This window comes from Vanessa cardui, chromosome 17 (genome assembly GCF_905220365.1).
Source record: "Vanessa cardui chromosome 17, ilVanCard2.1, whole genome shotgun sequence".
NCBI lineage: Eukaryota > Metazoa > Arthropoda > Insecta > Lepidoptera > Nymphalidae > Vanessa > Vanessa cardui.
Genome location: NC_061139.1, coordinates 2,350,753 through 2,376,688, shown reverse-complemented (window position 1 = coordinate 2,376,688; position 25,936 = coordinate 2,350,753). Strand labels below are relative to the sequence as shown.

Below are 25,936 nucleotides of genomic sequence, written 5' to 3'. Positions count from 1 at the left end.
AAAATAATATAAAGTAAAAAGGTTCAATATTACTACAATAGTGTAGTAACAAAAACAAATATAGAATCATAAGCGCATGTGCGCAGTGCAGTCATAACAACAAACTGCAAGCACACGCATTAGCTAACAAGGACATTATGCATTCGTGTTGCATATCGAGATATATTCAATACTCAACCAATAGTGAGGTGTTATTAATTTTTTTTTTATGGTATAGTTTGGCGGGCGAGCATATGGGCCACCTGCTGGTAAGTGGTGGTGACCACTTGACATTATGCATTCGTGTTGCATATCGAGATATATTCAATACTCAACCAATAGTGAGGTGTTATTCATTTTTTTTTTTATGGTATAGTTTGGCGGGCGAGCATATGGGCCACCTGCTGGTAAGTGGTCACCATCAGGCAATAGACAATGACACTGTAAGAAATATTAACTATTCCTTACATCGTCAATGTGCCGCCAACCTTGGGAACTAAGATGTTATGTCACTTGTGCCTGTAGTTACACTGGCTCACTCACCCTTCAAACCGGAACACAACAATACTGAGTACTGTTGAATAACTGATGAGTGTGTGGTACCTACCCAGACGGGCTAGCACAAAGCCCTACCACCAAGTAATAGATAGTCTAATAGTATCGTAAATATACAATCGATACTATTGTTGGCCAATGATTTATTGATTCCAAAACAATCGAAATTATAGTCTTGTTCACGGCGGGCTATCGATAATATTGATACGAGAGGATACTATCGATGCTACTATCAATATCCTAATTAGTTTTCGAGGTTTACTATCGATGATTGTACAACACTGTTATGGATATTTAATTTCGGATTACACAATTATTTCAAATAGTTTCAGTTATGGATATTAGATTATTTAGTAATTGTAAAAGAGAAAATTACAAAACTGATTGTCTGATATAAGGTTAAAAGAAGGAAAAAACCAATTAGCTACCTCTTTAAGTACACCACCATGCAAACACAATATTATAAAAAAAAAAATCGTATATCGTGGTGGTGCACATAAGGTTTTGAAAGGTTGGCATATAGAAAAGGTATGATGCATCACATTCTGATTGCGAAAGCATTACCTAAACAAGAACACAAAATAGGTGCTTACACATATTATACAATTAAGTATATAAATCATAAATATTATTACTACCAATTAATAATTTTTTTGTGCTTATTTGAATTAAAATCCAACACCCTCATATAAGGATATATTTCAGTTGTTTTAAATATGTTATAAATTATGTTCATGATCTTGTTTTCTATGGATGGTTTATTGATTGAGTATGCTCTGAGTACTGGGCGTCAGCTCCCCAAGACAAGCTTCTTCCATTTGACTGTAATCAACGCAAAGCAACCCTATATACGAATATCACCTCCACAGGAACTGAAAACCTAATTCTTCGCAAATTCATGGGTAATATAATAAAATAAAGATTTTATTTTCTTGGGTTTGGATAAACTATAACATACTATACATAAACCACCGAAATTTATGTAGTATTAATTTTTTAGTAAAATGAGCTGGCTTTAGACCAACTTCTAAATTTTAAATTAGAAATATAGCAAATTGCAATTATAAACCGTCATCCTTAATTTCTCTTTTTATAAATGATATCTTTCACAACACCATTTTTCATTTTTCACCAACTATAACGTTTATTTAAGTTTTACTTTATCTTGATTACATTTTATTTTTGGATAGGGTTACATTTTAAATAAATGTCAAACAACATATGTCAGCTGTCAGTTGAAATTTGACAATCAGATGTTTGTATGAAGTTTTAAACCACATAGATGATAGATCGAAATTCCACTGATAGTTCAAGTTATAAGTCATTAAAGACTGGTCGACGCGTACTGAAATTCGTTTTATAAATTAAAATATATATACTGAGTTATTAGTTTAAAATAAAAAATGGCTCAGGTCGCTGCACCAAAGGAGCGGTATATACCGAATGGACTTAAATTCGCTTTTGGTGGTCTTTCTGGGTATAACTTTTATTTATGTAACCTTGTCCTTTTCACTATCAATGTCAATTTCGTTTTTAAAATAGAACATTGTTTTTTTTTTTTTGTTATTTAGTTACAAAACAATAGTGTTTGCATCGATAGTATACCAATCAATCAGACACAAAATAAGGTTTCTATATTTTAACGTTGTAAATTCCATACTGCTCAGTAATTGAGTGTTAATTGGTAATGGACTTCAATGTTGACAACCTCGAGCTGTTTCTATAAATTATAATAATTATTGCATTTGTTATATAATCAATGCACAAATAAGAATATTTGTTTTTGCCATTATCAAGCTATAGTTAGAAGTATAGCTTGAGGAACTTTGTCTAAGTAAAGGTTCAGAGAATTAAATACATATGCTGTAAGATCAGCATGAATAAAATGTATTTTGGTAAAGTAAGTTCAATAAGGCTGTAGGCAGTATCTAAAATACATTAGCCTCAATAATAAAAAAAAATTAAGACTTATCAATGATGATAATATAATTATCATATTTTGATAATGTAAACAATCGAAAGAATCGTAAGAATCTGTATCTTCAATATGATGATGTTTCAGCATGGCTGCAACATGTGTGGTGCAACCATTAGATTTGATTAAGACGCGAATGCAGTTGAGTGGAGGTGGACGCACATCCTTCGCTGTAGCTGGAGAGATTATAGCGAGGGAAGGATTCTTCTCCTTATATGCTGGACTATCTGCCGGGCTTCTCAGACAGGCGACATATACAACAACACGTCTTGGGATATATAATTGGCTGTTTGATTCATATAAAGAGTAAGTAGTGATACTTTATTCCTAATCATTATATAAGTTTTCTGTAACATATAGGCCATAGGTTACAAAAGTAACTATACTAATACTCATAAACATTTGGAAAAATACAGTCACTTTTCCATCAACAATGAGGTATAGGTTTCATGTTAAATGAAACTCAAAATTACCCTTCAAAAAGGATTACAATTGAAATCAATGATTGATAACTCTATATTAACTGATATAATGATTTTAAAATTGCTGTAAAATCTTATTGGATAGTATTTTAATTTCATTTTTAATATTCAAAGCAGGCAAAGAAGAAAATGATTAAAAATAAATCAAAAATAATTATGAACATTAAAAAAAAACAATATAGATTATCTCATTAAAAAAAAAACAATATAGATTATTTACATAATAACAAAAACATTTGTAGGCATTTTTTTAGTTGTCCATCATTTTTTTTTCATTTTTATGTTATACGTAAGGTACATGTTGGAAACATTATATAATTTGCGTTGATTTAATTAATTATGCAATTTTCGGACGAGAGATAAGTTTATGACGATAACATTTATTCTGAAGATTAGTGAGATGAAAAAAGTTACGCAAATCATGGAACATGTATGAATCATTTTTGACTTTCAATATTCAGTATGATTTGAAGGATATTCCAAATCATACATGTTCAAATGACAATTCAAAAGTGCATGTAATATGTCACAATACATGAACTTTTAAATCGTCATTTTACAAGATTGATTCAATAATTTTTCGTTGTTGTTGTTAAGAAATGCCAATAAATTGCCAATATAATGCCATCTTGGCATCAAAATGTAATATCTCATGTCACTGTAGTTATACTGACTCAATGACCCTTAAAAACTAGAAACACTTAAGTACTAAGTATTTCTGTTTTCTGGAAGAATATGTGTGGAGGTGGCTTAAACTCCCAAGACAACGTCCAACCGAATAAATTTTAACTACCATTTCATTTTGTTAATATTTCCTAAGTTATCTTATTTCGTATAACTCGTAGACTCCGCTACTAAACGACAGTTACGTAATATTAGTTTTTATTGCTTAGCAACTGATTTCACTCGTAATTTAACCTATAAACATCGATTTTGTCGTGAAATATTAATTTGTTGTTTCCAACAACATTGATGGAAGATAACGATATTACAAAATATTTATCTATTACGAAATGTAGATACGTCACTAGCTTACTACATGAACGTAAATCAACATACCCAGATTATATATTTGTATATATTATCTTTATTGTAGTACAGCGATAATCTTATAGCAGATAAAATTCTGAATTCATATCAAATGACTAATTTTACACCATTTACCTTATTTATTTAAGTGTTAACTAAATTTTAACCTGTAAATGTAGACTGTAGGTCAAAATCAAATCTTCCAACTAAGTTGTAATTACCTTTGGAATATACATATAAGTCAATGTTTACATTCAGCGGTTTAAGTTGAAGTTTTCAAATAGTATTTCATATCGATAGACGATCGATAGTTTATCGATAGTTAATGTTTTAGCAATAGTATAGATTGTATCGATAGCGGCAAGTGATCAATACGATTGATTCTATCAATAGTTCTGCGACACAGTTTTGAGTAAAACGTTTAAAGTTATGATACAATCTAAAAAATGTTTTTTTTTTTTATATAGATAAAAAAGCTAATAATCATAAATTGCAGTGTTATTTTATTTATTTAAGCTTGATTCAAGTAATTAATCTACTTATAAATTATAGATATAGATGTTTATTGATACATATCACTACTTATTATAAAACAAAGTCCCCCGTCAATGACTGTCTGTCTGTCAGTTCGCGATAAACTCTAAAACGACTGAACATATTCTCACGTGTTTTTCGCTAAAAGAAAGAGGAATTCATGAGGAAGGTTAAGTGTATAATTTGTAATGGTTTTTATGTAAATAATTTGAAATAGAACGATAATTGTTAAACATGTCGGAAAAAGGCAACAAAATGTAAAAATATATATAAAAACTTATGTCCACCTGTGCGAACATATTGAACGCCAAATTAATATAATTTAACATTTGTTCGTTATGTTATTTTGATCTGTCCTTCCAGTAATTAGTATAAGTATTCTAATTATTACAGTCAATGTAGTACACTACTTTGTTAAATATCATAAAAACAATTCGAAGTATACAGAGCAGTGTGCAATTTATTTGTATTAAATAGCGTTTATTCAAATGTACCCATAAAGGTACTTTTGATTTTCGTGATATTACAGTATTGAATTAAATGCAGAGCTAACTCAGTATTACTATATATAGTCATCGTGATAACTACATTATACAACAACAACAGCCTGTAAAATACCCACTGTTGTGTTTAACTCCCTTTGAGGAGAAGGAGAAGGTTATGGAACATATTCCACCACGCTGTTTGAATGCGGGTTGGTCGAATATACATATAGCAGAATTTCTATGAATTTAAACGCATGCAGGTTTCCTCACGATGTTTTCCTTCACCACCGAGCACCAGATGAATTAAATACACAAATAAGGCACATGAATAATCAGTGGTGCCTGCCTGGGTATTGAACCCGCAATCATCGGTTAAGATGCACGCGTTCTAACCACTGAGCCATCTCGGCTCGACTATATTATACAAGAAATAAAATAAGCAATTCAAATTTTCCTCATTAATTGTTAGCTCTGTTTTAAACTAACCTACATTTCGCTACGCCAACTAATATCCATGCCATGTTGAAATTGCGTAATTTTAATTAAAACGAATTATTTTTATTGTCTTCATGAATTAATTGAATATTTTGAGGGAATTATTATGATTTTTTTTAAATCTTCTCAGAAATTGTAAATGTCCCAGTGGTGTACCATGATGGAGTTTATTCCATTTGGATTAATGGTTAGACACGTGGCATCCGACACATTTAGGTTTCCTCACGATATTTGCCTTTGTCATAAATAAGGGCCTTGAAAATTTATTGAGTGTTGCCCGTTTTGAGCTAGCGTTTTCGGATATGGAGTTTCATTGGCTCTTATTTATATAATGTTATCAGCTGTTATACACGCGCTTTGTTAGACATTAAAGAAATTGAATTTGAAAAGGGCAGAAGTATCAAAGAAATAAAAAAAATAGCCTATGGATGGTACCGCATCGGTGGATCAAATTTTCATACAGATACGTTCAGTACTTATCATCTGATTCACGTAGACATAGATATAGATGATTAAGCTTTCAATAATATTTCTCTTTAAACTATAGTTACCTCAGCATATAGCTTTTCAATCAAGATTAGTGAAGACAATCAAACAATTTTTTAATTACACGCGATTTGATTGATCAAAATCTTGATAATCTATTAGATATATTAATTATGGCCTCAGAATAATTTCGCTTTGAATTTGGGTATTACCCAAACTATTAAAATATAATTAAACTATAGTAAGCATAGCCTTTTTTATGCTTTTGGTTGGCGAACGAGCATATATAACCTTACGAACTAAGATGTTATGTCCCTTGTGCCTGTATTTACACTGGCTCTCTCAACCTTCAAACCGGAACACAACAATACCAAGTACTAAAATTCCGCAGACATTTTTAACTTTGCCGTTTCGTAAATTCAAATCGTTTATAAAAAATACATGTTATTCAGTACAAGATTTTATAGATGATAAAAAAGCGTGGAGTTAATACCCTTTGACTTCCAAGCAGAATATATTAATTTAAATATTATTTATATATATTATAGTATTTAATTAACTTGACTTTGTATTTTTTAAATGTTGATAAAGAGTAACTACTGAGTTTCTTGCCGGTTCTTCTAGGAAGAATCTACTTTCCGAACCGGTGGTACCTTCACTTAATTGTAAAATGACGATTCAAAAGTAAAAGCGTACTTGAATGAAGTTAACTTTGATTTGATTTGAAGAGTGGGTATCTGAATGTATCTGAAGAGTGGGTTGTAACTACCCAGACGGGCTTGCACAAAGCCCTACTAATTAAAATAAATATGATATATATGACGAATATAATGTGCAATAACTGTTTGTAGTCCATTATATAACATAGCCATTACCAAATCACATGAAATATTTAAATATTAGTTATGTATTAGCTTATCTATATTTGTAGTTCGTAATAATTGTGAAATGCACTCTTTACATATGTTAAAAGCCTTTATATATAACCGATTTTAACATGAATCTTCAATTTATAGATACAGATAGCATAATAATTTATCTCTAAGTACTTTACTTGACTCAGCATGTCTGTATAACAATAGGGCATTTGACTGGTTTTTAAAATCCATTTTATATTATTTAGTAGAAGTTAAGGAAAGTAAAAGTTGTGTTTTTTTTATTTCTAGTACATATTTGCCGAAAAATATCATATTAAAAATTCCATATTTAAATAGCGCGCAAAAACGCTACTTGGACTATATGGCGCTACAATGGAGTCGGTGACGTCACTTTCCTGAATTTTAATCTGTGGTACATATAGTAGAAAAGGAAAGTTTATAAGAAGGTGACTTCATCATAAGCCTGGCCAATCAGGAGCGTTTTGTGTCACGTGACAAACATTTGAAAATTACCCTTTTATATTATGGATTTTTGAATAAATTAAGTATTATTTTCAACTTTCGTTAGTAAATAACCATTTTTAAACTCATAATATACACTGTTTACAATAATTCACAATTTATTTTTCGCATTGTCAAATAGCCTATTGTATTATGACAGAATATTTGCTGTATAAATATAGCGAAAACGTCACACGCGCATAATGTTCACCCGAAAATAACTCAAATATGTAAAAATATCCGCTAAAGATATAAATGCAAGACGTGCAATTTTGACACTTGGTGAGCGTTTTTGATATTTGTGTTATTTGCACGTCATATTCAGACAATGGGGTGTTTTTGGTGGAAAATAAATTATGTTATTTGATAAAAGTTAAAATATATATACGTATAATATACGTAAATATTTTGATCTTGAGTCATAAAAGCGCATTATTTATTTATAATATTGAAATAAAAAGTCATAATTTTTAGGCTGTACATACATACTTTATATTATAATGTGCGGCTGCAATGTATAATGTATTATTTTCCCAAAAAACACCAAATATTTGTAGCTGTTAACGTTGAATGACACAACTGTTCTTTTTATCAATGTCGTCACCAAAATGACTGACAGCGTTTTGCGGTTATAAAATTTAATTTATTTTTATGACAAGGAATCGTGTTTATTATTCCAAAAAATATTTTATTTGGCTTTCTATTGGAAAAATCAACATTTCGACTTCATAATTTTAATCATAGTATTATACCTTATTAAGGGTAGTGTCCGTGGAGTAGATCTATCTATACATATAATAAAATTGGAGCGTCTGTTTGTAATATTGAAATAGCCCTTTTTTACGTGTATGTATACACGTTACATATACTGTAAGTCTGACTGTTTATTCCGGCTAATCTCTGGAACGGCTGGACCGATTTTAACGGGACTTTCAACTGGTATAATAAGGAGTAACTTAGGCTACAATATTATATTTTTTGTTAAATTGAAACGCATACAAGGTCTTGGGTAGAGCTAGTCTCATATAAAGTTCGTTAAACTAGCTCCTAAAGGAAATTGCCCTTGTGTGTTCATTGGCGCCAATGCGCGTGATCTTCATTAGCTGAATCATTTTTTAGGATCGTCTTACTTGCTGTATTCGTCTCAGTTATCTCTAGCTACAAGCATATACTAAGTTCCAACCACAAGAGCAGAAAAGTCAAATAAACTTGACAGCTCGAATATGAACTATTATATTCGCTATGGATTTGCGAAAATTAATTTATATAATTTTATGTAACCAAATAATCATATATCTTTAACGCTGTGATCGCATTTTTTTTATATGGAATAGGTTGGTGGACGAGCATATGTGCCACCTTGGTGGCACATTGACGATGTAAAGAATAGTTAATATTTCTTATAGCGTCATTGTCTATGGGTGAGGTGACCACGTACGATTCGGTGGCCCATTTGCCTTCTTAAAGTGAAGTATCATTTTGTATTTTAAAACACTATCAATAGTTTTCGAATTTTTTATAAGACCATGAGCCATTGAGGTCATGGACCTTTAACAATTCTATAAAATACTTTTACTTTTTCATTCGCAAGGTAGACCTAATTTATATTATAATAGAATTCCATTGATTAGTTATTGTTGTTTTAGTAACTATAATAACTATCAAAAACTTGTTTAATTAATGTTATTCTGGTAAATAAAGTAGTAAAAGTAAGTAAAAGTAAAGTAAAGTAACAGCCTGTAAATTTCCCATTGCTGGGATAAGGCCTCCTCTTCCATTATGGAGGGTTTGGAATATATTCCACCACGCTGTTCCAATGCGGGTTGGAACAGCGTGTGTTTCAAGTTGCCATCTGGTAAATTGCCATTTGTGCATTCCTTACAAATAATATATCATTTAAATTAAATTCCAAAACATAAATATAAAATAATTTTTTTTATAAATATATTTCATTGTAGTTTCTGTAATTCGAATATTATAAATAAAATAAAACCTCGTTCATGTTGATATAACTTACGTAACGAGACGCAAATTCGATAGATAAACTGTCGACCTCTTGTTTTGTTAGTCGAAAATATTGCAAAATACAAATTTGATAGCGTGTCACTAAGAACTTCTGTATAACCATAAATATTAAATAGAGTAACTATTGAGTTTCTTGCCGGTTCTTCTATCCGAACCGGTTTATATACATATATATTGTATATGTAATATGATAAAAAAATTATCCTGCTGAGTTTCTTTCGCCGGTTCTTCTCAGGTCTGAGGTGTCAAATTCCGAACTGGTGGTAGATTATTGACTAACAATAAGAAAATGTATACACTCTTATTTTGAATAAAGATTTTTGACTTTGATTTGGTGTTAGCTTTAATTAAAATAGTTGTTAAATGACGATTCAAAAGTGCTTGTAAAAGCTTACTTGAATAAATTATATTTTGATTTTAATTTAATAAATAATAAGCAAACTAAATTGGATGCTTTACTTTGTCTGTTCCTGTGAAATGCTGGAAAAAAACCGACACACTATGTTACGACACTCGATAACACGACCAGAGCGAAATCAGACGTAGGATCAATGATTACGTTTTTTCGAGGCAATGAATTTGACAATCTGCCAACATTTCAACACAGGATGCTTCTGGGCGACCTTGACCGGAAACCGCTATAACTTTTATTGGAACGTACTCCAAATTTGAAATTCCTAACCAGTTGAAGACTGGGCTTTTCTGAGTGTGTCATCTAAACGGAAGTCAGTAAAGGAACGCGGGTCAAAGCACGTCACCCTATCCAGTCTCGTCCTCGCCTTCTGCATTTTAGTAGTCCTTGTGACTGACCTAGGATATGACGTTGATCCTGCGTCTCTGTTCATATAATAATAGCATGCTATAAGAATGAATGAATAAATAACTTTGATCTTCTGTACAATTAACTATTTTCCGTTTAAGACGATCTTGGTCAAAGTTGTGATATCGATCGTCAAAGAAGTTGGCATAGATTATGATAATTGTGGAATTCATTTTGATCAAATTTACTTGCTATATTATAAAATGTGACCGGACCGGAAAGACCGGTTTTTATGATTATTTTTGAGTTTTTAGTATTGTTTTGTTAGAATTTGTACTATATACAGATTATTAATACAGATTATATACATTACTACTGTCACATAGGCAATGAGATGTAGACAAAAACAATTTTACTACTTTTTTACTAATTGTAATACTTCCAACGTCATTCGAAAAAAAACGTCGGTTTAATTTCATTATTTATTTGGTATCTGTTCAGCTGATGTGGTCGATATTGCTGACATTTTCTTGCCCTTTCATCAGTGGGACACTATTGTGTGATAATATTAATTGTATGATAAATATTATCATACTATGTTTCGTTTGTTTAGCAAACTGTGTTGGTGTGCATACGATCTTCATTATCTATACCTAATAATATTATAAATGCGAAAGTAACTATTGCGACTTCACGCTCAAAACACTAACATTTGGTGGTAGGGCTTTATGCAAGCCCATCTGGGTAGGTATCACCCACTCATCAGTTATTCTACCGCCAAATAACAGTACTCAGTATTGTTGTGTTCCTGTAATTACAGGCACAAGGGACATAACATCTTAGTTCCCAAGGTTGGTAGCACATTGAGGGTGTAAGGAATAGTTAATATTTCTTACAGCTTCATTGTCTATGGGTGATGGTGACCACTCACCATCAGGTGGCCCATGTGCTCGTCCGTCAACCTATACCAAAAAAACTAAACCTGATAGATATAGAATGATTCGTGGGAAAAGGCACAAGCTACTTTCTTTAAGTCACCCCTCGAAGGGGTAAAAGTTCAGTTCGTATGTTATTGCCTATATGTATGTTGTACACACTATTTATGTAATATACTCGTTCAGTCATATCTTAGCCTTGATGTCGTTCAATTTCAATAAAAGCATTATCTGGAAAAAGATGTTGAAGATTCTTTTGTATCATTTTATTTTAAAGATCGCTCCAATACTAATCTAAATTAGTCACGACTTCATAAGAAGAATAGGGTAATTGACAATGCGAAAAATAAAGTATCAATTATTGTAATCAGTATGTATTATGAGTTTTAAAATGGTTATTTGTTAACGAAAGTTGAAAATAATACTTAATGTATTCAAAAATCCATAAATAAAAATGCATTTTTTAAAACGTTTGTCATGTGACACAAAACGCTCCTCATTGACCAGGTTTATGATGAAGTCACTTGCTAGTTGCTCGTCAATCTTGATTGCATACTATGTACCACAGATTAAAATACAGGCAAGTGACGTCACCGACCCCATTGCAGCGTCATATTGTCGAAGTAGCATTTTCGCGCGTTTTTTAAATATGGTAATTAATAAGATATTTTTCAGCAAATGTGTACTAGAAATAAAAAAAAATTACTTTTACTGATGATTTTAAAACCCAGTCAAATAGGCTATTGTTCTCGTTTTTCTATGCTTTGTGAAACTATATTTAACAATTCTTGTCATTGTTTCAGACGCAACGCCGGTGCTGCACCCGGCTTCGCTACCAAGACACTCTTAGGTGTCACAGCTGGATCTGTTGGAGCATTCGTCGGCACCCCAGCTGAGGTAACTCATTCAGTTGATTGAACTTTACTTCTCCATTTATTTTAATCGCTGGTCATAACTTCGGTCCCCTTAGTTACTACATCGTCACTTTCCTGAGTTTCTGAATTAAAAACCCGTATTAGTCGAAATTTTGAGTAAAAAATATTTTTCCTTTTTCTGTCTGGCTGCAGTATGAAATTAACGAGTGAAAAAATGTTTAAAAAATTATATCACATATGTGTTGCAAAAGAAATTATATTAGAAAATGCAAAAACAAAAGTATTTTTATTTATTAAATGTATTAATTGTACCCGAATGTCTAAATTGGACGTTTGTATTGGACAGAATTGTTATATTTTCAACAACAAAATGTTCGCAGGTAGCGCTCATTCGTATGACAGCCGACGGAAGATTACCAGTGGAGCAACGGAGAAACTATAAGAACGTTTTAGATGCGTTATTGAGGTAAGCGTTGTTCGTTAAGTGTTATTGGTTCCTTTAGGGGTAACATCGAACCATATTCTAACTTTAAAACTAGAACTAGAAATATTTTTAATTTGTATTGCCTTCATATATGACTGCTTCTATGATGCACGCTGGAAACAACCAGCAATAACACATGGAAATAAAGAAGAGAAAAAAGTGTATCAACTTAAATTATTTTTTAAGTAACTCTTAACTGTTGCACAAGGGATGTAATATCTGATCCGTATCTGTTTTATACAGCGTAATTTTTAATTGCACATGGACACATGATCATTTACCATCCCTTGGCTGATTTGGATGACCGCCTACTGATGCCATAAAATACTTCATTCAAGATTATTATCTATACAAAGGACACCAATACCCGCTATGCCGTATAAATGCAGACCGCAATGATGGTTTTGTGATTATAAGACCGAGATCCCTTGGTCCTCGGTTCAAACCCAACTCGGGTCAGTAAAAATGTATGGTTAGCTCGGTGTCTGAAAATTAAAAGTGTGTGCTGCGAAACACCGCTAAGCTTGATCTTTGTCGACCTCTGTCCTATCGTGTTGGATTTGCCGTCCCATTGGGAACAGAAAGTGTACTTGTTTGCTCATTTATTTCCTGTAGGTAGTTGCAAATCGGTCAAGAGTACATAATTACTTCCCTGATGCAATAACTCGTGTACAGGATAATCCGCGAAGAGGGTGTTTTGAAGCTGTGGCGTGGCGCTACCCCCACCGTAGGCCGCGCCATGGTAGTCAACGCTGCCCAACTCAGCACCTACTCGCAGGTACCACCCTACGTACCACCACATGACATTGCATACATGTACTGCCATCTACCGGGTCCAATCTAAACTATCTAAGGATCCATTGAAATACACACAAATATTCATCGTAATTTATCCAAATGTCGAGACAAAAATCATTTACATATAATACATACAGTTTTATAATTAGGTATATACACTTTTAGATTAAAGAAAAAATATTAAAAAAAAATTGTTTCTGGTTTTTTCATATAGAATGTCCGTGAATCTTGAATCATTGTTTATTGATCAATTCCAATAATGAATGACAATTTAAAAGATCTAAGCGTACATACTTCATTTACAACTACATACATTTAAAATGTCTCGTACATTCCGTCAGGCGAGAGAAGTTTTCGTGAAATACGTACCAGACGGCATATTCCTACACTTCTGCGCGTCGATGGTATCCGGTCTGGTGACCACCATCGCCTCCATGCCCGTTGACATAATTAAGACCAGGTAAAAAATATTTATAATCATTTTATTATTTAACTTTAATTTTTAATAGGTAATACTAAATTTTACTACGTATATCTACCAAACCCTTTTAAGTAATCGTGTATACTTTTGTACGTGTAATTAATGCAGCTTACAGTCAAAAGATGGCGTCACGTCAAATTATTAAAAAATCTACATCGCGATGGCAAGATTCGCAAATATTTTTTATTAATAATGATTAGACATGGCACCTATTTGTTTTACTATTAATCAATAACATATACAATACAATATTTTCTGAAAATTCTTTATATGTATTTTCATTTATCGTTGAAGACTACGAGATCATAGTAAAATGTAATAATCAAAATTTTAAAGGTAATAACTCGTTTACAGAATCCAAAACGCAGCAAAGGGCCAGTCGCAGATGGCGGTAGTGACGAGTCTCTTGAAGAACGAGGGCGTATTGTCCCTTTGGAAGGGCTTCTTGCCGTACTACGCGCGCCTCGGACCTCACACGGTCCTAACCTTCATATTCCTCGAACAGATGAACACAGCTTTCTTCAAATACACGTAAAATGTGTCGAAATACAAAAACTATCGTGTTAGGGATAAAACAAATTTTGACATGTATGAGTCTTAATTGATAATTGGACGTCGATGAAATAGGTCGCGGACTATACTGTATTGTTTGTATGGAAAATTGTAAGGTTTTATTTGTATGTATTCAATAATGGCTTAAGTTGGACTTCAATGTATAAACAAAGGTTGGGACTACACTTAGTTATACATAAAAATATAGACCTAAAAAGTGTTAGATATAACAACAATAATTTTCAAATCAAATTTTGAAAGATCTATCAACATCAAAATCATAGACAAGTTGTTCTATATGTTTAGCATTATAGTCCATCAATATATATCACAGATAACATATTCCCTATTCGAGAATCAGAACTCGCAAGAGTGCAACGACATTTTCATGATTAAATTAAATTTAACCATCGGTTAGGAGTGTAGAATCTACTAAGTGAGAAACTCAGTAGTACACTTGAGACTGTCAGTTACACAGATTATTAAATTAAATAATTGAATTGTTACTTACACATATAAATCAATAAATACTGCATGGTGGACTGTATGCTATTGAACTTAATTGATTACCACTTTTTTATTATTTAATTATAGTAAATTCAAGTTTGGTGGATAAAAGAAAATAATTTTGCTATCTGTGCGAATGAATTTTTGTATAAATATAGTCTGACTGCCTATTTGTTTAATCTACGTCCAATGAAAGAAAGATGAGCTTAAAGTTTTTATAAAAATAAAGCTTTTTTATACTATTTATAGATATCGCTTTTAGATACAATTTCGTTGATTTTTTTAAATATTTTGCACTTTTATCGTTTATATAGAGATATGTTTATAATTGGAAAAAACTACGTTTTTGTAACAGATTAATAAATGTATTAATTTACTTTTTATTTAATTATCAATATGTATTATTTAAATGCACAAATTTGGATGCTTTTATGCATTTTTAGAGAACACTGTATTTATGATATATTTTCAACTGGCAATCTTGAAAAACAAATAATGTCTTAAACCAAACCACTACATACCAAACGACAAAACTTAGGATATTTTTTTACTTGCAACATTGCTATTAACAGTTATTTATACTTAAAATTACTTTTAGTTTATTTTAGTGGTAATGACAATAAAACTATTGTCAAAAGTTTTATATTCACTGTCTCGTTAATGTCAGGTAAAATCTCGTTTTTTTAATTAAAAAAAAAAAAAATTCCCAAAAAATTTCAGCATAAACATAAGTTTATGAGATATACTTTCAGTGCCAAATATACAAGGAAAAATCTTTTTTGCTTTTTATATTAATTTGCTGTTTAGTACAAAATAATTTTAAATCATCAGCTTTTTTAAAATTGTTTTATATATTTGCACAATTTTCATTAGGTCATGTACGAATTTTCCAAAGTCCAATTTGGATTCAAAACGATAAAACAAAAATTATCCAACGACATGTTACATAACCTCAAAAACGAATCGTATAATTCCTTCATTCAACTGTGTTCAGATTTTCTTTTGTAACAGTTTATTGCTATATTTTTTATAGTCTTTTAGTATTGTATCTGTGACTCAGTAGCGCGTTTTTTGCATTTTTTTTATTAATGTATACTTTTATAGCCAGCATTTTTTACTTTGTTTTTGTTGTTTGTATAAGAGGATTAGCGCTTTAACAATATTTTTTTTACAGTGGCAACATTAAAATACATATTTGATACAAGTCTTAGAAACGTTATGTTTTAATAAGACGAATCTCTTTATTACACTGTTTCTCTTAAAAAAAGTTTTGTTATGTAAACATACTAGTATCTCTATATAATACTAATGTTTTTTTACATTACATATCTAGGGAAACTTCCATTTGCGCAATATATATATGAATTATTTTAATATGCGATTAAACTTAATATATTTGACAGGACTTACCTTTTTGATATTTACACGATAAAGTGATATTTTTAATCTGTCATTACTTATAGTTGCATTGTTTTCAACAGAATCAACATTTTACTAAAATTCTCCTATTTTTCGTAATTCATCACAACGAAGAGATTGATAAGAAAAAGTATTATTCTAATTAAAAAAAATGCTGTGAAAGATTGTGTTCTAAAAATAATTTTGATAAATTATCTGTGGTTGAATTTTACTATTTTGTTTTTTTTTTTTTTTTGATTGTGACTGTTCTTAAATATTGTGCAAAGGCCACACTCTTGTTTCATCAAATATTCGGTGTATAAAAAGAATGATTAGATTAAGTGTGGACTGGATTTTGATGCGAATTAAAAACTGATAAGCGGACCGAAATAAATACTAGTTTATTACGCCATTTGACATATTTGTGCAAATGAAGCGAATATAATCAAATCGGCCCTTGTAATCGAATCGATGCAAATAAGTGTTGCTAAGCTATGTGAAATATCGCTATGAAAATGACGTCACTGTTTCCTAAAATGCAAGTTGCAATGTGGCGTTGTAATGTATGAGTCGCTATAGTTATGTTAGATAAGCATAAATTAAACAAATATATTTTTATAGATGCAGTTATATGTGACTAACTTAAGAGAACGTTGCTATTAAAGTTTGTTATGAAAAATATATTTTGATTTCATTTTTCATTTCCCGCTAATATCTAGATCAACCTAGAACAATTTATCTAAAGTCTAAATCCATAAACTATGGAGCAAAATGTTTTGGAATGCTCACTTATATTTCGTGCTATATTTTTGAGAAAATTGACCAATAATATTTCATCTTATAATCGGTTTCAAAATTATGTTCATAAAAAATGAACTAAAGTATAGATATTTATCGTTATTTTGAAATCACCAGCTTAATACTGATGATATCGCTCAAAATTATTTCGGCCGCTGTGGCTGATGTCAAAAAGACTATCCAAAATGCAGGACATATTAGTGCACAAGTGTGAAATTAAGGTGCACCTCTCATAATCCGATGGGGCAGACGCAGAACCATATACATTCGACTTTCAGACTTCGGGCTGGTAAAGGTATTTGATAATGCATGGCGTTTCTCTGAAGGATTAAACGAAACAAGATGATCAGACAGAGAAAGAAGATGATCGATATAGTTAAGAAGGTTAGTCAGCTGAAGTGATAAACCCAAGAACCGGTAGCCGTTGACGCAAGAAGGTTCTAGAGTGGAGACCGCGAATCGGCAAGCGTAGTGTAGCTACCCTGTGGAATGGTAGAGCGTTGATATACGGAAGGTGGCTGGTAATAATGGATGAGAAGGGCTGTTCAGCAATGGTAAGTCCAAGCTGATAATGATAACAGATATATTGGCTAATAGCTTTTTGTTGACCTTATCTATGTTATGATTCCTGAAGTTTTTTTTTTATGGTATAGGTTGGCAGACGAGCATATGGGCCACCTGACGGTAAGTGGTCACCATCACCCATAGACAATGACGCTGTAAGAAATATTAACTATTCTTTACATCGTCAACGTGCCACCAACTTGGGAACTAAGATGTTATGTCCCTTGTGCCTGTAGTTACACTGGGTCACTTACCCTTCAAACAGGAACACAACAATACTGAGTACTGTTATTTGGCGGAAGAATAACTGATAAGTGGGTGGTACCTACCCAGACAGGCTAGCACAAAGCCCTACCACCAAGACGTCCACAGCTTTATCTAGCTAAAGTAACGAGGCAATAAAGTGTTATAATAATAACAAGCGAATACAATAATTTATTGTTTCACGGTTGGCAGAGATTGAAAATTGCCATTTAATAATATAAAATATTGGACAGAATCGGTTACGCAAACTTTTCAGGTGGATGCGTTCAGTCTTCTACTGTCTTTAGTCCCATGTAGGAACTAGGAATATTTGGTGTTATTTTTTATCAAGCTTAAATTCCAGGTTGAAAACTCGTTTTTATAAAATACGCCATTCGAAACTAAAGTCTGAAAGAATGAAAATAATCATAAGGTGTAATTGTAATCTTATTTAATAAAATTATTGGTATGGGTGGTGTTTTTTTGTTATTAGTGAGTGACCTAAGATGTTATATTCCTGTTGTCATTGTTTTTTTATGATAATTCTGATCACTAAGGGTCAGTGCACAGTCAGCGTGGGTTTGATTTAGATTTGCACGAAAATGCGTATTGATTTTTTCGATAGTTATGTTATGAGGACCGTACAGGTGTTGTTTAATCATTAGCTAACTTGGATACTGTTGATGGACATGGTAGGTACATCGTTATTTTGGATCTAATTTAAGCAATTCTTATAAATGCTTCATCACATGTGCCCCGAACCATAACCATCGAAACAGAAAGCAATAATATCGTTATATAGTAACGACTCTTAAATGTGATAAATTAAAAATACCCTATAGAGCTGTATGAACAAAAAAGATTAATAGCCAATCAAACATAGTACAGTCAGAGTAAGTAAACCTTCGTCAGTTTTTAAAGTCATTCCTTTATCAAGTATTAAGCTCATAGTGCCTTTTGAATCTAAACATCAAATCATTGCGACGCAATATGTCATTCTCGATCGGTAAAACAGATTATCGCTCATACTGCGCACACGAAAATAGATCTTAAGGTGACGAACCTTTTCTTCCCTCGATTGTACATACTGTCGGTGTCAGAAATTGTCAAAACTAATATTAAAAAAAAAGGCGAGAATGTGTCAAATCTGTCAGAAATGAAACGTACATAAATTAAAAAGTCAAAATATATACTTTAATTTAACGCCTAATTAAAAATGTTTATACTTTATTGATAAAATTACATTAATTTTTATAAAAATATATAGTGATTAAAAAATCTAATCATGGTCAAGGTATGTCTCAAAGAGCTGTACGGACAAAGAAGGACGCGCCATGGCATATTGCAATGGTGTTGGGAGGATTTTCTGGGTACTATTTTATATTATATATTGGTCTAAAGTAACGTATGAGTTTATGAATATATGTCTCCTTAGTAGGAGACTATAAGACCTCCACCTGCCTGCCAATTTTCCACTGCGAGGCCTGTCCCTTTGAGGAGAAGGCTTGGAGCTCATTTAACCACACTGTTCCAATGCGGATGTGGCAGAATTTCATAATTGTATAAACAAAGTCGCTTTTTCTATCCCTATGTCCCTATGTACGCTTAAATCTTTAAAACTACGCAACGGATTTTGATGCGGTTTTTTTAATAGATAGTGTAATTCAAGGGGAACATTTTTGTATATAATACATGAACAAAATTTTAAAGAAACGCTGATAATTTTAGAAGTTTGCAATGTGATGTCGTAAATAAACAAATTCTGTAGTATATCTAGTATGAGCCTGAGTATTGCACCCGTGCAAAGCCGCGGCGTGTCGCTAGAATCATATAAATCAGTCACGTTGATTTATAGCTTAAATAAATATATTTGTAATTTTTAGTATGGTAGCAACAACAATCGTACATCCCTTAGACCTGATCAAAGTGCGTCTACAGTTGATTTCTCGATATTGTACGACGAGAGAAATGGCGCAGCAACTGTTACGATGCAAAGGGTTCAAGGCGTTGTACGCCGGACTCTCGGCTGGATTGTTGAGACAGATCACCAACACTACTACTAGACTTGGTGTGTATCATGGGCTCTATAATCTACACTACAGGTAATTTATAAGTGCTATATTATATACCAATTTTATATTTATAAATATGAAGAAACTTAAAAAAATATGGGATAATTGACGACCTCTGTAGTCGAGCTGTGTGTACACCAGTTTTCATGGTTACGCCACTATGTCCCGGGTCCGATTCCCGGCCGAGTCGATGAAGAAAAAGTTGATTAGTTTTATATGTTGTCTTGGATCTGGGTGTTTGTGATACCATCAGATTTAATACAATGCATAACACAAGTGCTTTAGCTTCTTACATTGGGATCAGAGTAATGTATGGGATGTTGTCGAATATTTAGTATATTATAATTATAATAATCAATTTGGCTTGCCCTTTCACAGTTATGTATGCAGTAAAAGTACCGGTGTAGCTTTTCATATCTTTTGTGTAGCCTAAAAAATTAAAAAAATATTATTAAAGTAAAAAAATTGCTACTGAGTAAATTTTCAATATAAATTGTATGAATAACTTAGAGTTCATCTTAATAGTCCGCTCAAATATTATAAGGGCTTAATTACGCAAAACAGAAGAAAACGTGTTTTGACTAAATTAAAATGACTAATTCTTAATTTAAATCTTACTATTGGCTATGATATTACCCTCAAATATCTTTATTCTCTTCTCCTCTCCTGCAGAAAATATGAAAAATATCCAGCTATTTATGAAAAGATCGCAATTGGTATAACTGCAGGGCTGGCTGGAGCTATTGCCGGACACCCATCGGAAGTGGTTTTAGTAAGATTAATGGCAGACGGACCTTTGGAGCCCTGTATATACTGCAGCTGTCCAAAAAGATACAGAGGGGCTTTTCACGCTCTTCATAAGTTCGTATTCTTTATTTCTTATTTAAAACTGTATTGAATTTATCGAAAAAGATTAACAAAAATAACTTAACAGATTAATGGAATTAATTTTCTTAATAGCGTATAAATAGTTTGTCAATTCATAAAAGGAATCAAGCTGGTCCCGCCTGATCCGTACACAGATAAACGAAAACTAATTTTAAAAAAAATGTCATATACATTGCGTTTTGTTTTAAATATGGTAATTTTTTTCCATTTATTAATGAACTAACTCTTGCCCACGACTTCCAACAAAAAACTTTCAAACCCTATTTCACGCCCTTAGGGGTAGAATTTACAAAATTACTTCCTTAGTGAGTGTCTACTCAATAAAAGGCTGCTACTCACTTTTGGCTTCAATTCGTAAAGGAATCAAGCTGGTCCCGCCTGATCCGTGCACACATAAACGAAAACTAATTAAAAAAAAACAAAAATTATGTATATTATCTGTGACGACTGACTTTGAAAATTAGGTATTACTTCTAATCATACTTTAATGCAGAATATGTAAAGAAGAAGGTATGCGTGCCTTGTTTCGTGGGGGGTCATTGACCCTCGGAAGGTCAGTCCTGGTCAGCGTTGGGCAAATTGGGAGCTATTCACAGGTAAATAGATTATTATAAGCAATGTTTGCTTAGAACCAATAATTGGTTATTTAATGATTAAAACACACACAAATACCATAATCCTCTTACGATCCGAAGAAGTCTTAGAATCATTCAAAATAAAGATCTGTGTATTTGTTTACAATAAAAAAAGTGCGCCAAAATTATAATTAATGAGGATTTGCTCTTATATGCATTATGCACATTCCACCGGACTGCTTTTATGCGAACATATCAAAAAATTTCATTCTCTCTTTCTTGCGTTCTCTTTTACCCCCGAGCAAAAGAGGAATATTAAAAATAGATCATAAAAACTTAGTTGCATATTAATGATTTGGAATTTGATTACTCGTAGTGTTACATGTCCATTTGATTTTTTAACGACAAGCAAAGTGCTTGTCGTTAAAAAATCGTTGCCCACGGCTTTAAAAATGACAAACTTCTATACAAGCTTTCAACCTCTATTTCACGCTCTTAGGGGTTAGAATTTTCGAAATTGCTTCCTTATTGGGCGTCTTCGCAATAAAACGATCCTGCTCACCAAATTTCATGGCCCTAACTTTAATAGTTTACGCTTGGCAATGAAGTATCAGTCAGTTATGACATGTTCTTTTTTTAGTATAGATTATAGTAAAACTAACGGTTCTAAAAATTATTAGTTACATTTAGACTAGCTGTGCCCGCGACCTTTTACGCGTTTGAATTTAACAAAAAAAATATTGTGGCCTACCTTACTCCTTATTATACAAGTTATATAGTGCCGTCAAAATCGGTCCAGACGTTCCTGAGATTAGCTGGAACAGACAGACAGACAGACAAAAATTGTAAAAAATATTATTTTGGTTTATGGACCGTGTAAATATATATGCATTGAGTAAGAAAGGGCTATTTTAATATTACAAACAGACACTCGAATTTTGTTATAGGTATGTCTAGATTGCAAAGATATTAGTACAGGAACAACATAAAATCTGTAAAAGGTTTTTGTTAAGCGTGTCAGCTTATATACCTAATATAGGTATAGTAGCTTATCTGAGGTCCGATGTGACTAAGTCCTTAGAAAACAAACAGTGATTTTTATGCATAAAATTGATACACATTTTTAGTATATAAACGAGTAGGCTTAGAGTTGGACAACTAAATCTGATCAGGTTATTTGGAATATCTGCCTACGATTGTATCCTTGCTTTAGGGACCTACCTAAATTAACGGGATATTACCACAATAATATTGTTTCCACGTTATAAGATTAATTAAACATATCACCGATTACGCATGTAATCAAAAGATCGGCAATGAATTCTGCAGTTTCTCTTTTTCCTAAATTAAAGAAAATTAAATTAACTTAGAGAAATTATCGTATTCGAACGCCAAGTTTTGAGTAATTCAAGTGGAATTTTTATGTATAATATATGTATACATGATAGAAGAGTAACAATGATAATTTTAGAGGTTTCTAATGTGATGTCACAAAAAACACATTTTTTTATATCGAAAACGCGGATTGTGGTTAAATGTCATAGCAAAATTTATTAAATTCAGTTTAATCGTATGGCTGTGAAAGCTAAACAGCCATGCAGAGTTACTTTTGCAGTTATAATATTAGTATAGACAATATAAATTATGCTATCATGGATAGTAGTCGCTAAGATTTATTTATTTGGTAATCCGGCAACTTACAATGTAACTTAATACACAAAGTATTATTTTACTCGTAACCAAAACCAAAATAGGATTACACAATTAGTTTAAATAAATAAGATTAGCGTTTTCAGCCATATTAACTATCTTTATCGATATGGTAAAGCAATGCCGTTAAATATGTACTATAATACTCTTCAAAATTAAATATTATAATTGATTTTAAATTTACTTGGTCAATTTTTATTACAGTTGTATAATACGGGATATTTGCCATAACTTTTAATTTTATTTTTGCGGAACTCGATATTTCGACATTATCTAGTTTTGGAATATGTTCCAAACCTTCTCCTCCAAGGGCGAAGAGGCCTAAGCCCAGCAGTGAGGAATTTACAGGCTATTTTGTTATTGTTGAATCTCGTGAACAAGACATTCGTAGATGTAGTAAAAAAATTGGTAAATATCAAATAACTGTAATTATAATTTACTTACGGCAATCATAAAGTAACAGCCTGTTTATGACTCACTTTGGGTAAAAGCCTCCTCAACCTTTTAAATAGAAGATTTGAAAGCTTGCTTATCCACACTACTTCAGTGCACAGATTCTCATTCACCGCATGCAGGGGGCATGAGATGGATTATTACAAATTAGGCACACGAATTCAGTGGACCTTGCCCCGCGTTTGAACTCAGAATCATCTGTTAAAATTTTCATTTCCTAACCAATGACCTGTAACTACCTATTTCGTTATACGCTAATTTTACGATAAGCAAATATGAAGGTATTTAGAGTTATGACTTTTGAGATTTGATGGGTTTTTGATACAATAACGACTAAACATTACATTGGGAATTTTTACCCGCTTCAAAGATAAAATGGGACTAACAGACAGCCAGACATGGAAGAAAACTATAACTCTTACTAAACTTCTTTGTGTAGTTGAAGTTTGATTTTTAATCATTAATCTTACAGTAAGTTTGATGCTTTAGGTTCGAGAAAAATTCCGAGAGAAGAAGCTGGCGAAGGGTCTGTCTCTACACATATATACCTCGTTTATCTCCAGCTTCCTGACGGCCGTCTTCTCTTTGCCGATTGATCTCGTTAAGACGAAGTAATTATGAACAAATCTTATCTCACTCTTATCATCGTACGAGTAGTATTTCTAGAAAATCATCTCATATATTAATAATGAAAGCCAGTGTTACAGATTATGGGACGATGGCAGCACGTAAAAATCGGTCATGTTTTCATTTTGAGAGCTCCAGTCGTAGTTAAGCAAAAAATTAAAAATGGTTCTTGATTGCAAATTATTAAATTCTAACAATTTTTCAAAGAACTAGTTTTAGAGATTTACTGGCCAGTTATAAAGTGGTACTATATGCTTTATAAGAAAAACAAAAAAAAAAAACAAACTAGAATTTTAACTGAACTAATGTATACTATTTGTCATTAATTTAAACAAGGTTCCATCATTTGGAATTCATTTGGTAGGGATGAAATAAGTCGAAAACTAATTCTCGTTAACCTCAACAATATTTTACCTACTTTATTCCATATATTTAATTACTCCCTGTCAACTGGTACTTTTCCTTCTAAATGGCGCAAAGCCCTAGTAATTCCTATTCCCAAACCTTCTCATTTTAGACCTCTATCTGTTCTTCCTTTTTTCTCGAAAGTTCTAGAACGTGTAGTTCATTATCAACTAAGTCAATTCTTCTCTATAAATAAAATTGTCACCACTTTCCAATCTTGGTTTAGAAAAGGCCATAGTATGGTTACAGCTCTCACTAAAGTATGTGACGATATACGTAGCGGAATTGATAACAAATGCGTAACTATACTAGCTCTTCTAGACTTTTCGAATGCTTTTAATACCATCGACTATGGCATATGATTGGCAATACTTAAATCGTTAAACATAGGTTCTACTGCTATTGATAGGTTCTGTTCTTACCTATTCAATCGACAGCAATGCATAACGGCAAACAATAGGTCTTCACCTTTTTTAGATATTCCCTCCGATGTCCCACAAGGTGGTGTACTCTCTCCTCTCCTCTTTTCTATTCTCTCTCTCTCTCTCTCTCTCTCTCTACACTTATCTCTTCCTCCTATCATCTATCTCCCTTGGACGGTATCAACGAGACTGTTGCGACTTTGATTAATGATCTGACAAAAATCTTTGAATGATGTAGATCTTACGCTCTCAGAGTGAATCCAAGGAAGTCGCAAATAGCTGTATTTGGCAGTCTCTTTCTTCTTCTTTCGAGGGTCAAAGACAAAACTAACTATCTCCAATCATGTTTGATGGCCACGTACTACCGCTACAAGAAACTGTTAGAAATCTTGGATTACTTCTGGATGTTTCCTTCTCCTAGGTACCTCAGGCTGCAGAAATGAGTTGTAAGATGTATGCCATCATTGGTTTTTTAAGGTGAAGGAAAAATTTACTACCCATCAAGGCTAAGATCAGCTTAGCCAATGGTTTTCTTTTTCAAATATTAGATTATGCCGACGCCTGATATATCGATTTAACTAAAGACCTTCTGAATAAATTAGAACGGCTTTAAAATTTGGCCATTAGATTCATATTTGGTCTGCGTAAGTATGATCACGTTTCGCAGTATCTGTCTCAGTTAAAGTGGCTGCCAATCAGAAACTTGCACGCCTTATCTCTTCTTTATTCTATATTATAAGTTGAACATACACCACCTTACCTTAAAGAACGCTGCAAATTGCTTAGGTTTGACAGCACGCACAACCTGCGTTCTAGTGAGGACAAAAAACTCGTTACACATTGCAGCCGGACATAAACCTACGTTAATCTTTCACCGTGAAAAGCGTCAAACTCTGGAATGCACTTGGCAATCTTTAAGCATCGTTTAAGAAACTATTACCTATCCATATCTAAATAATGTATGC

The 25,936-nt window shown here is 32.4% G+C and overlaps 2 protein-coding genes across 2 annotated transcripts; both read left to right on the top strand.

Annotated features, from left to right (window-relative positions):
- Window positions 1-1,758: 1,758 nt before the first annotated feature.
- LOC124536792 (mitochondrial 2-oxoglutarate/malate carrier protein) lies at window positions 1,759-16,895 on the top strand. Its single transcript, XM_047113393.1, has 7 exons — window positions 1,759-2,011; window positions 2,597-2,815; window positions 11,923-12,016; window positions 12,375-12,460; window positions 13,154-13,256; window positions 13,618-13,736; window positions 14,112-16,895. The coding sequence occupies exons 1-7, from the start codon at window positions 1,938-1,940 to the stop codon at window positions 14,290-14,292; spliced, it is 876 nt and encodes a 291-aa protein (XP_046969349.1). The 5' UTR covers window positions 1,759-1,937; the 3' UTR covers window positions 14,293-16,895.
- Window positions 16,896-19,707: 2,812 nt separating this feature from the next.
- LOC124537027 (mitochondrial 2-oxoglutarate/malate carrier protein-like) lies at window positions 19,708-25,414 on the top strand. Its single transcript, XM_047113735.1, has 5 exons — window positions 19,708-19,921; window positions 20,564-20,752; window positions 21,273-21,375; window positions 24,007-24,128; window positions 25,225-25,414. Exons 1-5 carry the CDS (start codon window positions 19,788-19,790, stop codon window positions 25,412-25,414), a joined length of 738 nt encoding a protein of 245 aa, XP_046969691.1. The 5' UTR covers window positions 19,708-19,787.
- The last annotated feature ends 522 nt before the right edge of the window (window positions 25,415-25,936 follow it).

What these genes read in the sequence shown, in the direction of transcription:
- LOC124537027 (XM_047113735.1), top strand. Translation starts at nt 19,788, where the DNA reads ATGGCGCAGCAACTGTTACGATGCAAAGGGTTCAAGGCGTTGTACGCC. An exon ending in CTCTATAATCTACACTACAG is followed by an intron (nt 19,922 to 20,563) that starts GTAATTTATAAG and finishes CCTCTCCTGCAG; the next exon opens with AAAATATGAAAAATATCCAG. An exon ending in GCTTTTCACGCTCTTCATAA is followed by an intron (nt 20,753 to 21,272) that starts GTTCGTATTCTT and finishes ACTTTAATGCAG; the next exon opens with AATATGTAAAGAAGAAGGTA.
- LOC124536792 (XM_047113393.1), top strand. Translation starts at nt 1,938, where the DNA reads ATGGCTCAGGTCGCTGCACCAAAGGAGCGGTATATACCGAATGGACTT. An exon ending in GCTTTTGGTGGTCTTTCTGG is followed by an intron (nt 2,012 to 2,596) that starts GTATAACTTTTA and finishes ATGATGTTTCAG; the next exon opens with CATGGCTGCAACATGTGTGG. An exon ending in TCGTCGGCACCCCAGCTGAG is followed by an intron (nt 12,017 to 12,374) that starts GTAACTCATTCA and finishes AAATGTTCGCAG; the next exon opens with GTAGCGCTCATTCGTATGAC.